This window comes from Hyperolius riggenbachi, chromosome 1 (genome assembly GCF_040937935.1).
Source record: "Hyperolius riggenbachi isolate aHypRig1 chromosome 1, aHypRig1.pri, whole genome shotgun sequence".
NCBI lineage: Eukaryota > Metazoa > Chordata > Amphibia > Anura > Hyperoliidae > Hyperolius > Hyperolius riggenbachi.
The window spans coordinates 56249714-56265577 of record NC_090646.1 but is presented as its reverse complement, the minus strand read 5'-3'; the positions used below and the strand labels follow the sequence as shown (position 1 = coordinate 56265577).

The window sequence follows — 15864 nt, the reverse complement described above, 5'->3', positions numbered from 1 at the left end:
TTTCAGGCTGCTTGTTTCTTCCTGCAAACAGCTTTGCCCTTGTCTGTAATTCTTCAGTATGTGAAAGCCCAGCCAGCTCAGAGGAGGATTTATCCAGCTTGTAAAAGATAAGAGAGAAGAGAGAAGCTGCTCTAATCCTAAAAAACACACAGGCAGTGTGCATAGAGGGGCCTGGAAGGGGGAGTTCATAGCAGAACCACAACACTGAAGAGTTGGCAGCCTTCCAGACACAGGCCGACAAGTCTGACAGGGGAAAGATACATTGATTTATTACAGAGACTGTGATAGCAGAAAGTGCTACAGTAAGCCAGAACACATTAGAATAGCTTTTTGAACTTGTAGGATGATAAAAAACAGGATGCAATTTTTGTTACGGAGTCTCTTTAACCTCCTTGCCGGTTATCCCGAACTCAGCTCGGGGTAACCTGCGCAGGAGGATTTCTCAGGCCCCGCTGGGCCGATTTGCATAATTTTTTTTTTGTTACAAGCAGCTAGCACTTTGCTAGCTGCTTGTAACTTCCGATCGCCGCCGCTACCCGCCGATCTGCCGCAATCCGCCGCGCCGAGTCGCTCCCCCCCGCCCCAGACCCCTGCGCTGCCTGGCCAATCAGTGCCAGGCAGCGTTGAGGGGCGGATCGGGATTCCCTATGACGTCCCGACGTCCACGTTCTGAACGGGATTTCCTGCTTACTCTGATCGCCGAAGGCGATCGGAGTGGGTGGGAGGATGCCGCCGCTCAGCGGCTATCATGTAGCGAGCCCTAGGCTCGCTACATGATTTATAAAAAACAAAAACAAAAAAAAAAAAACAACTCCTGCGCTGCCTCCTTGCCGGAGGAATTGAACCGGCAAGGAGGTTAAGGAGTGGACTACACGGGAGGCAAGTATGTCCTGTGTAAGTTATTTTGACTTTTTTTCAGTTCAGTTCAGTTTCTCTTTTATTACATGGATGCGTTGCAGAGTACCTGTTCACGCCACAGAGAACCAGAAAACCCCAGAGCTTCCGCTCCTGACTTCCACTCTGGAACTGCGTGTGGAGGATCTGGTGGAAAAAAATTTAATCAAGCAGAGAGCAGAGCAGATGGATTGCTGATTTCAGCCTTAGGAGAGCGGACAGAAGTGGCCTGGGGAAGCCTCCCTGGGGGTGAAAGGGTTACGCGGTATCTGGAAATGAGCAGATCCACAATGGAAACATCCATCCTTTCCATCAGTAATGCGCTCACAGCCCCTGGCAGGGAAGCCTGGCGATTGCAGATACAGGACAGGAACCAGAGCCGTGATACCGGCGGCCTGTCTCATCTCCGGGGAACGCTGGCCTGGCCATTCCAAACAAACAAGGGGAATGATTCACACCCAAAGAAAAGAAAAATAACTTCCAAAAAATATTTCTCCAGTTATTAATAAAGTTACTGAGCTTGTGATTTAAGTGGACCTGAACTCTTGCACAGGACAAACAGAGAAATGCACCCTGTATGTATTTAGAGAGTTTAGCCTCACCCCTCATCTGTGACTCATCACAACTGCAATTGGGCTGGCTGCCTCGGCAGAGCAGCGTATTTGTAAACGCATAAATGTTAACCCTATGCCTGCTTCCATGGAAGCAGGAAATAGACACTGTAGATGTATTGCAGGATTTCTACCAGCTGTAACAAAGAAATGTTTTTGTTTAAAGATTATGCTGCTGCTTATCTTTGACAGCAGAGAGGAAGTTCTGAGTTCAAAACATGTGCCCAACAGATAATGCAAAAAATACAGAAGTGACAGCGCAAGAGAGAGAGTCTAATAATCCACAGATCTGTCAGTTATACTCCATAAGCCTTGTGGTATATCACATAAGCAATCATTATCTTCCACATACCGATCTTTCTTTTTCGCTCTTCCACTTTGTGTCATTGTAGTAGACAAGATTTCTGCTGAGATCTTATGCACTAGTACACACCATGCCATTTCCCATCAGAACGATGGGTCGAATCAATTTCCAACAGGCCCGATCTGATTTCTGATCATTTTTCTGACCGATTTTCTGATCACTTCTATACAAAAAAAATCTATCAGAAAAATGACCTGAAATCAGATCGAATCTATCAGAAATGATCGATTTGACGGGGAAATTGCACGGTGCCAATTTTACCAGCTCTGCGAAGTAGGAGGGCAAACAGGTTTAAAGCAGTACGAGCAGATTCTGTGGGTAAGCTCCAATACTACATGGAAGCAGTTATGCTGGGCATACATGGGTCGATCCGGCGGCCGATTAGCCACCGGATCGACCCCCGCCGCGTCCCCGCCGGCGGTCCTCATCAGCCGCTCGATTCCCTGCCATTGTCCGCCGGCGGGAATAGAGCAGGCGGGGGTCGAGCAGCGTGATCGGACCAGCTGAATATTATCAGCTGGCCGGATCAGCTGGTCGGTACACGGTACAGAAACGTACCGTGTATCCCCAGCATAAGATTGGCCAATGATTGGTGAATCAAAACTGGATGCGTCTACCAGGCTTAATATTGATCCCATACTCGCGTTCCCCCGCACTCCCGCCAGGATCACCAAAGAACGGGCAAGTCCAATCAATAATCGATCAATATTTTAACTCTAAATGCCATTGTTTTAATAACTTTTTTATTAGATACATGTTTATATTGAACCAGCGCCATGTACACACATCAGCAAAGCGTGAATCGCGGACAATAACCTACGAGTGTGAACCTAGCCCAGCACAATGTTGTCATAGTGGTTTGCACTCTTGCCTTGTAGGGCTGGGTCTCCCCCCGCGGGTTCGCATCCCAGCCAAGGCACTATCTGCAAGGAGTTTGTATGATCTCCATGTGTCTGCGTGGGTTTCCTCCAGGCACTCCGGTTTCCTTCCCACACCCCAAAACATTCAGATAAGTGAATTGGCTTCCCCCTAAATTGGCCCTAGACTGTGATACATACACTACAGGATACATTCTGTACATAGACATAGGACTATGGTAGGGATTAGATTGTGAGCCCCTCTGAGGGACAGTTAAATGACAAGACAATATACTCCGCACAGTTCTGAGGAAGAGGTCAGCACTATAAATACATAATAATAATAATAATAATAATAATAATAATAATAACAACAACAATAGGCACAATGGAAAGCTGCGACCATTGGCGAGGCAGACAGTGGATAGTTCTGCTCTTCCCTTCAGATCTGTGACAGCGGATTCTTCCTACAACCTGTCCTGACAAGCGGAGTGTTCAGTCGCCTGCAGCGCAGAGTACACAGCTGGGCACCTGGGGTGTGACATGCGGGGGAGAGGAAAGGGGGAGGCACCATCCATGGGGGCTGGGAATCTCTCAGGAGGCTGAAGACAAACTGAGGACTGACAGGGACGTGAGCCCTCTGCTGCGCATGCGCACTGCCCCAGTTTGAAACATATTGTATGGCTCTCACGGAATTACATTTTAAAATGTGGTGTTTATGGCTATCCGCCAAAAAGGTTCCTGACCCCTGCTCTAAAAGATAATAAACAGCATAATAACCTTTAAAAAAACATTTCTTTGTTACAGCTGATATGAGGGTCTGGTGCAGGAGAACGGCGAGTGACAAAGAGGAACAGAAGGTAAGTATCTACTACTCACAACATATGCTGGATTACCCATAGTCCTCCAGCTCTGGCATCTTTTAATGAATAGCATTCACTGCTATCACAACTGATATGTTATGACTGTTCTGTTCCTTCGGAATGTTTTCTTTGAAAAAAACTTTAATAAAAATGATTGAATCAGAACATTGTTCAGCTTGATTAATGAAGGGAAATCACCAGGTTCTTGCTTGCAGTGTGTGGGCCACTAGTCCAACGACTTTTAAACGCCCACACTGTTGATCCCCCAATGAAGTAGATTGGTGGAAAATTTAGTAATGTATTGGCCCCTTATGTACTGATTATTTGTATGCTAAGCACTGTATATACACATGCTAGTGTTGGTGGAAATTGAAATTCAGAAATCTGAATTCGCCATCACCAAACTTCAGCATCCAGACACATGGACAGAGTCAACGGGAGTTCACTTATTTACCGGAAATGCTCGAGTATAAGCCAACCCGAATATACTGGAAACAATATTTGACCCGAGTATAAGCCGGGGTGGAAAGCCAAAACCACACCACCACTCACAGCCATGGCCGGCCAAAGCCCTATATTAGAAAAACAGCATACATTCAGCAGATTACATTAATAAAGCCAGAACATAGGCCAGTGTTCTCCCCAGGCTGTTTTAGCCGGGTGCTCTACCCGGCTAGTTTTGGTGACCACCCGGCTGTTATCAGCTCACTTCCTCCTATTCTGTGAGCAGAGTTGTGCACAGAAGCACTGGCCCTGCATTCTCTCATCTTGCCCCACTCTGCTACTATTTCATGCCACCCGGCTACATTTTCATACCACCCGGTTAGAAAAAAAATTCTGGGGAGAACACTGTAGGCCTACAATGGAGATGGACATGCAAAGAACTCCTGTTGCAAAGTTTAAGCTAGCATAAAGGAATGCAGAGCCACATAGTCACGTATCTAAAGCTTGATATAGAAATGCAAGGATTCTCACCACTCAGTAGACACTGTCCCTGTATGCCTTCCAAGGCTACAAATCCAGATGAGGTTAGCTGGGACCTCCCATGGAAATGGGAAATGCCAAGTGTGAGGCCTCCCTCAGATGATGCAACACTGTGCATATAGTGGGGGCAGTGTGAGGGTTACTCAAAGAGTAGTGACTCGAGTAGAAGCCGAAACGAGACCCCCCCCCCCCCCCCCCCCCACACACACTTTTGGGCCACTTTTTTGGCCCAAAAATTAGGCTTATACTTCAGTATATACAGTACTTGAAGAGCAATGTGAAGTGCAAATAAGAGCTAAACAATTTTCAATAGCCTGTTTAGTTTAATTCAAACACCAACACAACATTATTTAGTATTTATATAACGCCGACATCCTCCGCAGCGCTGTACAGAGTACGTTGTCTTGTCACTGAACTGTCCCTCAGAGGGGCTCACAGTCTAATCCCTACCATAGTCGTATGTCTATCATGTAGTGTATGTATCGTAGTCTAGGGCCAATTTAGTGGGAGCCAATTAACTTATCTGTATGCTTTGGGGTGTGGGAAGGAAACCGGAGTTCCCGGAGAAAACCTACACAGACACGGAGAGAACATACAAACTTTATGCACACAGTGCCCTGGCTGGGATTTCCTACCCCACCGTGTTGCCCATGTCTATCATCATGTCACCTCAGATATCCCTAAACCTCTGGAGTTCCCCTTTATGGCTCTTCGGGTTTCGCCCCACGTGTGAATTGTCTCTCTGGCAGCTGTCTGCCTGCAGGTGAGCAGGATAAAAGTAGCTTTTATTCTTCAAGAGACAGGAAAATCCTTGTCAAACTGAATGCGTCTGGGAATACAACCCCCACACACGTTGCGCAGAGGATCAAAGAAGCCTCCCAAGGCTCTGAGCAGGCTGAAGAGAAGCTAGAACTTCCCTCTGCAGAAATCACCCTCTGCATGAAGCATGATTCACCCTCTGCATTACCTAATCACATTACAGGCGCTAGAAACGTATCCCCCTCCTGACCTAAATAGCAGAATCCCAAACTCCGCCTCAAAACTTTACTTTAGTTTGGGATGCGGCAGAAACTGCTTTTGATTCATTACAGATTTTACGTCATAATGCGCGTTAGCTAGAAAAATGTTCCTGTCCAGACAAGACACTGGTATTATTATTATTTGGATTTATATACTGCCAACATATTCCGTAGCGCTGTACAATTATTATTATTGATTTATAAAGCGCCAACATATTCCATAGTGCTGAATATAAATAAATGCTTCAGACAATGATAATGGGGGAGGTGACAGACACCACACTACAGGTAATAAGCAGTAACACGGACAATACCAGATCATACACTGGAGTAGCAGTCCTAATACTACTAGTTCACGCTTTTCTGTGGGCAGAGTGCACGATCGGGTAGGAATCCCAGCCTAGGCAGTGGCTGGATGGTGTACTGGTTAAGGGCTTTGCCTTTGACATGGGAGACCAGGGTTCGAATCCTGGCTAGGTCAAGTACCTATTCAGTAAGGAGTTCAAGGCAAGACTCCCTAACACTGCAGGGTGGCCTCTTGAGCGCGTCCCAGTGGCTGCAGCTCTTGAGCGCTTTGAGTCCGACAGGAGAAAAGCGCTATACAAATGTTCGGATTATTATTATCTGCAAGGAGTTTGTATGTTCTCCCCAAGTATGCGTGGGTTTCCTCTAGGCACTCCAGTTTCCTCCCACATTCCAAAAACATAAAAGTTACGTTAATTTGTTTCCCCCTAAATTGGCCCTAGACTACTATACATACACAGACATATGACTATAGTGGGGATCAGATTGTGAGCCCCTCTGAGGTACAGATAGAGACATGACAACATACTCTACAGCGGAAGTTGGCACTATATAAATACTACCAATAATATTAATAATATTATAGAAGGAGGGAGGGCCCTGCCCCTGCCAAAGGCTTACAATCTTAAAAGCAGTCATCAGCCAATCTCTGCTAACATCAACACCCCCTCCGCCCCCCCCCCCCCCCCCGATCAACTTACCTGGGGCTTCCTCCAGCCCCTTGCGGCTGACATGTCCCACACCGTAGCGCCGCTCTCAGATGTCGACCCGGTGTGCCTGCTGCTGCAGAGGGTGGCCTCAAGGTCCTCCTCTACTGTGCCTGTGCCCCTGTCAATCAAATGCACGTTGTCCAGACTGTGCGCCTGCACAGTACAGTCCGGACGTGGACTTTATTGACAGCGGCACACACACTGGCGCAGTAGAGGACAGCCTGACGAGACAACGTTGGGGACCCCGGGCCAGCAGCTGAGAGAGGAGCTGTGATGTGGGTGGAGGAAGCCCCAGGTAAGTAGATCAGTGGGATCAGAGTTTGGCTGGTAAATGGATAAAAAGGGCTGGTAAAATGATAAGATAACGGGCTGGTAAAAGAATAAAAAGGGCTTGTAAAATGATAGGAGGGTAAACTTTATTGGAAGAAACAAACAGACAATGCTAAAGGACAACTGAAGCGAGGCAGGGAAATAAATAGAAGAGGAGGAATATATTATAGATAAAAAGAACTCCCAGCATTCAACTCTTTGGCACTGTTTGGCACTAGGGCCAGTGCTCCTAAAGTATGTGATAACTTAAAACCATCAGCAGAAAAAGTTTTGAAAATTTTGAATGCAGGAATAGCATCTTTATCACTTAATACACTCAGACCAGTTGCTGTTGAAATTTGATTTTTAGGGTGACAATACCGCTTTAAAAGAAATAAATACGGCAGCCTCCATATGCCAACTCGCTTCAGGAACTGAAGTGAAGATAAAGCAGCTTGCAAGTATGTAGCGGTGCACACCCTCGATCCTCAGACCACCTGAGGGTTATACACAATGTGTACAAGGCTTAGGAGCAAGGCTACAGTTTTTTAATCATTCACAGGAATTTAAGAAGAAAATAAACACAGGGTCATACCTTGGTCACCACCCCACAAATGCTACAATCCACAAAGTAACTGGTACATGTTGAAGTGCTGTGTACAATGGCTAGATTGTTGATCCTTGCAAATCCACATTGCAACATCTATAGCTTGACCTACAATCACAGCAATTTAGCCATACAATTTAGCACAGGCGGGCAGGAATGAGTGGGACCCAGAGGCACAGACTGGCAGGGATGCCGCAAGATCCCGGGGGCACAGGCAAGCAGGGACGCTGTGGGACCTCGGGAGGCAGGCAGGGACACTGTGGGACCTCGGGAGGCAGGCAGGGACACTGTGGGACCTCGGGAGGCAGGCAGGGACACTGTGGGACCTCGGGAGGCAGGCAGGGACACTGTGGGACCTCGGGAGGCAGGCAGGGACACTGTGGGACCTCGGGAGGCAGGCAGGGACACTGTGGGACCCCGGGAGGCAGGCAGGGACACTGTGGGACCCCGGGAGGCAGGCAGGGACACTGTGGGACCCCGGGAGGCAGGCAGGGACACTGAGGGACCTCGGGAGGCAGGCAGGGACACTGAGGGACCTCGGGAGGCAGGCAGGGACACTGCGGGACCTCGGGAGGCAGGCAGGGACACTGCGGGACCTCGGGAGGCAGGCAGGGACACTGCGGGACCTCGGGAGGCAGGCAGGGACACTGCGGGACCTCGGGAGGCTGGCAGGGACACTGCGGGACCTCGGGAGGCTGGCAGGGACACTGCGGGACCTCGGGAGGCTGGCAGGGACACTGCGGGACCTCGGGAGGCTGGCAGGGACACTGCGGGACCTCGGGAGGCTGGCAGGGACACTGCGGGACCTCGGGAGGCTGGCAGGGACACTGCGGGACCTCGGGAGGCTGGCAGGGACACTGCGGGACCTCGGGAGGCTGGCAGGGACACTGCGGGACCTCGGGAGGCTGGCAGGGACACTGCGGGACCTCGGGAGGCTGGCAGGGACACTGCGGGACCTCGGGAGGCTGGCAGGGACACTGCGGGACCTCGGGAGGCTGGCAGGGACACTGCGGGACCTCGGGAGGCTGGCAGGGACACTGCGGGACCTCGGGAGGCTGGCAGGGACACTGCCGGACCTCGGGAGGCTGGCAGGGACACTGCCGGACCTCGGGAGGCTGGCAGGGACACTGCCGGACCTCGGGAGGCTGGCAGGGACACTGCCGGACCCCGATAGTACAGACGGGCAGGGACATTGCAGGAAACCTGGGGCACAGGCGGGCAGGGACACTGAAGTACCCAGGGGGCACAGGCGGGCAGGGACAGCGCTAGACCACTGGAGCAAAGGGGGACAGGGAAGCTGTGGGACTCCTGGGGCACAGGTGCGCAGTCCACAGGACCCAGGGCCACAGGCTGGCAGGGATGGTGAAGGACCCCAGGGCCACTAACAGGCAGAGGTGGCGATTGGACCCCAGGGCCACAGGTTGGCAGGGACGGTGAAGGGCCACAGGTTAGCAGGCAGGGCGCTGTGGTCCCAAGAAGCACCGCATATGCACCTCCCCGGTCCCCGGTGATGCAGACTCTCTTCTTACAGGCTGAATCTGGAGTTATAGATTCCAGCAAACATCTTTCCCAAATCACATTACATTAAGTAGGTTAGCTGCAAACAAACAGGCGATTGTTCTCGACCCTTTAGGGGAATGTTACACGTCCTGCACTGCACTGCTGACTCCGCTACTATACACTGAGCTGCATGGAAAATTTCCCCTCTGCCGCTCGGACGGGTAACGCCAAAATATTTATGTAGCTGTGGAATGGCATGCGAGCTCGTCCCGGCTGCGGAAACACTCCGCCAGCAGCTCTCTGACGCTGAAGCGCGACCGTATCGCCAGTGTGGGGAAACCGCAACACTTTCTCTGGCTAAAAGAGGAACTGACAGGAAGCCTGCAGGGAGAGGCGTGCGGAGGCTACCAATACCGACTTCCTTTCATGCTAAAATAAACGTTTTCCTAGATCTACACAGGAATACAGCAACCATGCTTATTGAAGTGAACCCGAGGTGACAGTGATATGGAGGCTGCCATATGCGTTTCCTTTTACACAATATCAGTTGACTGGCAGCGCTGCTGATCTATTTGGCTGCAGTAGTATATGAAATACACTAGAAACAAGCATGCAGCTAATCTTGTCAGATCTGACAATGTCAGAAACACCTGATCTGCTGCATGCTTGTTCAGGGTCTATGGCTAATAGTATTAGAGGCAGAGGATCAGTAGAATAGCCAGGTAACTGGTATTGCTTAAAAGGAAATAAATATGGCAGCCTCCATATAATGCTGGCCATACATGGTACAATTTTTTCATACAATCTTACCATTTCTATGTAATATAAGGGAACTGCCTAAATTATCCTTTCAGTATATTTACTTAATTTACCCTTATACTACATAGAAATGGTAAGATTGTATGAAAAAAATTGTACCATGTATGGCCAACATAACTCTCACCTCTGGTTCATGTTAAGCCTGCAGCAGCGTCGAGAATACAATCTGCAGTGGGCGGGGCACAGACAGCGATGTCTGGGAAGGCTTCAGCCCGACGCTGTAAGAGGTCTGTGGGGCACACAGCAAGGGCCCTTTCCAACTGCTGCATACGCCCAAGATCGCTCTGCGGTGCTTACCCGCAAGCAGGAATTTCCACTAGCTGCAATTTCGACGAATTGCTGTGGGGAGCGGAGCGCGGCCGCAACCAGAATTGTGCAAGCCGGCGTTTGCGTTCTGGTAAAAAACAGCGTGCACTACTGGGAAATGAGCACCGTGACGTACATGTAAATCGCGGTGCTCTAGCGATCAGCAAAACGGCTGCGATCAGCTTTTTGAAGTGGTTCGCAGCCAGTGGAAAAGGGCCCTAACTGGTGAAGTTGCATCAAAAGTTATTTATTTGATATCAGTTACTCAAGTAGTTTATACACTGGTTAAAGTGAAACTGAGGTGAGTTATATGGAGGATGCCATATTTATTTCCTTTTAAGCAATACCAGTTGCCTGGCTGTCCTGCTGATCCTCTGACTAATGCTTTTAGCCATAAACCCTGAACAAGCATGCAGCAGATCAGGTGTGTCTAACATTGTCACATCTGACAAGATTAGCTGCATGCTTGTTTGTGGTGTTGTTCAGATACCAATGCAGTCCAATAGATCAGCATGGCTGCTAGGCAATTGGTATTGTTTCAAAGGAAACAAATATGGCAGCCTCCATATCACTCTGACCTCGGGTTCACTTTAAAGGACTCCCCGAGGTGAACGCTTAAAATGCATCCATTTGGGGCTTCTTCCAGCCCCTAGCAGCCGTCCCAGTCCCTCGCCGCAGTCCCGGTCCTCCTCGGTGTCCCTGCTGGCTGCCCATATAATCGAGGCCCCGTCGGCAGAGTCTGCTCTTCTGCGCCTATGCGGGCACTTTGACAGGTCTTGTTGACTCCATGCCTCAGTCGGACAGAGCAGATGTGGCAGTAAAAAGGCCTACACAATGTTATGCATGTATTTCTAATGTTTTGCTTGATGACCATAACATACACAGTCACATTCCCTGCGCAGGAGAGCCTGGGAATGTTGTGTATATTGTCTGGGGGCACAGCTGGCTTTTCCCTGTGCTCGGGAGGCATTTTCCACAAGCACACAGGCTGGGCAATGCCTTGCGAGCCAGCCATTCCATGCCCTGTCATCATAAATAAACCAGACCAAAATAGCCTGTCCCGTCATTGATCTGTTTCCTCCCCGAGCCTGCAGCACATGTCTGAGTGTCAGGAGAAGAGAAAACATGGCCGGCTGCACTCAAATCAGTCAGTCAGGGCTTCAAAGTGAAAAATGAAATGTTATTTTTTTTAGCTCTTAAAATATTTCCCCCCCAGGCCTTGCTCCTCGCTGCAAACACTGCAGGTCCCTCCCAAGCGAGATTCCTTCTCAACGTGAACACAGGAGTCATGTCAAAAGCACAGCTGGAGCAAAGGATTCTGGGAAAAGTGGCTGCTTGGGTATTCTGAGGTACAGCTAAAGCATTATTGAGCGTATTCCACGGCACTATCATGCTTAAACTCAACTCCAACCGTAAAAAGCTTTTGTGGCAGGTTTATGATAGACTTAGGGGAAGGGTTTTCACTTTTTTTTTTTTTAATACCTGACTCTGCATTACTTGACACCAAAGGAGAGACAAACAACATTAAAGAGCAGCAGTCCTAACCTTTTTGAATACTGCAGTCTCTCTGCACCCCATGGTGACAGAATACATCGCTAGCCTACAAGCTATTGACTGTACATAGTGTACACTGTACAGCACCACTAACTGGGGCTTCTTCCAGTTCCATGTAGTCTGTTAGGTACCTCAGTTTCCTCCCAGTCCCCTCTGTTCCACTGTCAGCCCCGGTAAAATTCTGCATCCCAATAGGGACAACCCACAAAGATCCAATAACTTGACGACCCCCAGAATCCAACTAAAAACCTTTGGAGCCAGGGCTGTCGTGCTGCCTCTACCCTGTGGAATGCCCTGCCAAACTTAATCAAGACCGCTCCAACCCAGGACACATTTAAATCAAAAGTGAAAACACACCTGTTTAGTTTGGCATTTATGATCACATAACGTTCTCCCCTGTACACATTACTATGTACTGATCTGAGACAAGCTAATGCGCTTTGGGTCCTACAAGAGAAAAGCGCTTTACAAATGTTTTCTTGCAGTCGCCTCTTCGAGGACGGGAGAGTTGTGCGTTTTTTTGGGGGGGGGAGGGGGGGGGGCTGCCACTATGTTTTAGGGATGTGGGAGAAAGAGGAAGCCAAAGTGCCTGGAGGAAACCCATGCAAACACTGGGAAAGTATACAAATTCCTTGCAGACGATATCCTAGCTAAGATTCGAGCTTGGGACTCTAGCCCCACAATAGAGGAATGCTATCGGCTAAACCACTGTGCTGTTATGAAAGCTATCATATGCTCTGCTTACGTTACCCAAGCATACTTCAGGATTCCTCTACACCAAATGTCCCTGTGGCTTAAACACCATTATCTGTCCCCAGACAGACCCCCCCCCCCCCCCCCTCCTGCTAGCATCGCTTATAGAGATTCAGACACAGCGTCTCCCTTCTTGTCCAAACAGGCCCTCAGCCCTTGTAAAGCCAGATTCTCAGACTCCCGCCTGTGCGAGGAGGACTCAGCAGTTGCTGCTGTTGGGATGAGACATCACACGGGATCATATTGCAGCCAGTCAGATGTGCTGAGCTGTGGCAGGATCTGGTTACTGTGGCCTGAGGAGTCCTGAGGCCAGCACGATCTTCACCCCAAAAACAACACCACCGAGAGGTGACAATAGTCATGTGTCCCTCCCACTCCCCAGGCTTATATTCTGTGTAAGGATACAGCTCTCTGATCCTCTTCTCCATACACAGACCAGGTATTGGATGTGCAGAGCAAAGCTTCACACTTCATTATTATTTCTGTCACTGAAAATATGATTATTCCTGATTATTTCGGGTGACTGTCCACCTCCAAATGTTCAGCAGACATAATACTAAGCTCTGAGCCCAGAACATTGTTCTGTCCTATGGAAAGGGGGGGGGCCAATTGGAAGGCTGCAGCAGGACAATATCAACAGCTGAGGATTGGCAAGCTTGCCCAACTGCTGAAGGAGAGACTTCCAATGTCAGGAGATACAGCACACACACTAGATTTGACCCTGAAACCAGAGGATCCACATTATGCCCAGGAATCTTGCAAGGAAAACTTGCAGGTTTCTGCTATGACATAGTTAGTCCTGTACGATAGGTGTGACCAAAAAATACGATAACTTGCTGCACCTGTGGTGACCATCACATACATTTTTGTGCACCACGGCAGCCTTTGGATTCTGCAGTAGATCTACAGACGATAGGATCAACTGTCCGAACTGGCTCTGGACCATGACCTCCTAAAATTGATGGAGAACCACCATGTATGTGCTCTGGACCATGACCTCCTACAACCATTGGAGGACAACCATGTATGGGCTCTGGACCATGACCTCCTACAACCGTTGGAGGACCAACACTGAAGTATGTCGTCAAGGCACACATGGCAAATTTATGGACATCACAGGACCATAGGATCCCTCGTTAAGTGCTCACATTGGTAATGAAAAGGCAAACATCTCATAGCAATATGGGCAAGAGTAAAAGGGTACTCACTGGTTTCTCTGTGAGCGCCCCTCTTGGTAGACCTGCTGCAGAGGTATGAGGACCTGGCCCAGAAACTGATCCATGCCAATGAGGGCTCTGTGCATGACTGTCAGCTGCAGATCGCAGTTCTCCCCCCTCTCCAGGGCTCCAGGAGACAGCTCGAAGGAACATTCCTCCTTCCATTCCGGAGAACCAGGAGTCTTCTCCACCACCGAGGTGCTGTACTTCTCCCGGCCTATGGAGATCAGAGTGTAGGCATCGCTGGTGCCCTGCTTCCCCTTGGCCCGGAGACCGCGGGCCTGTAGGATGGTGACCTGGACGTGGGTTGGGAACCAGCCCAGATCCGGTTCCGGACGCAGGTACATGGGGGATGGATGATGGCGGGGGTCACACCGTGGCAGAAATCACAGCAAGCTGCAGGAGGAAACGGAGAGGGGGTCAACATAAATATATGCACATATCATTCACAGCTACAGTACAGGACAGAAGGGAAACCTGGAGAAATGCCCGCTGTATGCATTTAGAGAGTTTAGCCTGTCTAATTCCCCCTCATTTGTGACTAATCACCACTGTAATGTGATCTCTCAGCTCAGAAATCTCCTCTGCCCCGGCAGAGGAGCTAATTTATAAGCACAGGATGTTAACAATACGTCTGTTTCCATGAAAGAAGGAAGATTTATTGCAGGATTTTTTTGTTGTAACAAATGTTTTTGTTATCTTTTAGAGCAAAGAGGAAGTTCGGAGTTCAGGTCCGCTTTAATCATGTTACTTTTGTCACTGTTACCAATTCTGTATATTGGTGTACACCATTGTCTGTATTATTATCTACCCCATGTTTGATTCTTACTTTATAAAGCGCCAAGGAATATGTTGGCGCTTTATAAAATCAATAATAATCATAATAATAATAATAATTAGATACTTACTGAGAAAACTGCAAGTCTAAAGGCTCATACATCAGACCATAGTCTTTGGAAAATGAAACATTACAGACCAATTTTACCCCCTTCCATGTAGTATGAGAGCCATACCTGCACAGTCTATTCTATGGAGCTGAACTCCCCATCAGACAGAAATCTTTGCAAGATGCTGCACACATTCAAAAGATCAGTATCTGCAAAAGATCCGTTCCTGCAAAATGCATTCATAGTCTATGCGATCTGCAGATCATCATACACACCTTATTTAACAGACATTCATCTGCAGATCAGATCCACCAGGATGGATTTTCAGATCTGCAGATGATTGATCTGCAGATGAATGTCAGTTAAACAAGGTGTGTATGATGATCTGCAGATCTCATAGACTATGAATGCAATTTGCAGGAACGGATCTTTGGCAGGAACAGATCTTTTGCAGATACTGATCTTTTGTGTCTGTACAGCATCTGTGTGTGCAGCATCTTGCCAAGATTTTTTTCTGATGGGGAGTTCAGCTCCATAGAATAGACTGTGTAGGTATGGCTCTCATACTACATAGAAGGGGGTAAAATTGGTCTGTGATCTTTCATTTTCAAAAGACTATGGTCTGATGTGTGTATGTGGCCTAAGGGCCTGTTTCCACTACACGCAGATTGGATGCAGAATGGATGCAGAAAAACTGACTCCAATGAATGCCTATGGGTCTGTTTCCACTAAATGTGATATTTCTGATGCAGATTTTCCCATAGGTATTCATTGGAGTCTATAAGGGCCTGTTTCCACTACACGCAGATTTGATGCAGATTGGATGCAGAATGGATGCAGAAAAACTGACTCCAATGAATGCCTATGGGAAAATCTGCATCAGAATAATTGCGTTTAGTGGACACAGGCCCATAGGCTTTCATTGGAGTCAGTTTTTCTGCATCCATTTTGCATCCAATCTGCGTGTAGTGGAAACAGGCTCTTAAGCTGCAGGCAAACTTTCAGTAAGGCAGGGAACACACTTGACAGTTTTCGTGTGCGTTTTCTGCAAAAAAACAACTGAGAACTCATGTTTATCAATGGGCTAGTGCACACTTACTGTGTTGTTCGCACGCAGAAAAAAAACTGACATTCTGCATGATGACTCTGCACGTTTTGGCAGTTTTCTCTATCAATTACATCACCTGCTGTGAAAAAACGCACGCGTTTTCCTGCATGGAAACACACTTGGTGTGCAGAAAAAGTATGCAGAAAAACGCACGCGGAAAACTGAAAGTCAAGTGTATTCCCTGCCTCACTGTTACCAT

General features: G+C 48.5%; 1 protein-coding gene across 3 annotated transcripts in view; it reads right to left on the bottom strand.

Moving 5' to 3' along the window:
• LOC137562813 (rab11 family-interacting protein 1-like) overlaps window positions 1-15864 on the bottom strand; it is a 103905-nt gene that overhangs the window by 80233 nt on the left and 7808 nt on the right. For all 3 annotated transcript variants that reach the window (XM_068274540.1, XM_068274531.1, XM_068274549.1), the window contains exon 2: window positions 13662-14066. In XM_068274540.1, the coding sequence (XP_068130641.1) occupies window positions 13662-14017 (356 nt within the window). In that variant the 5' untranslated portion in view covers window positions 14018-14066. The remainder of the gene's footprint in view (window positions 1-13661; window positions 14067-15864) is intronic.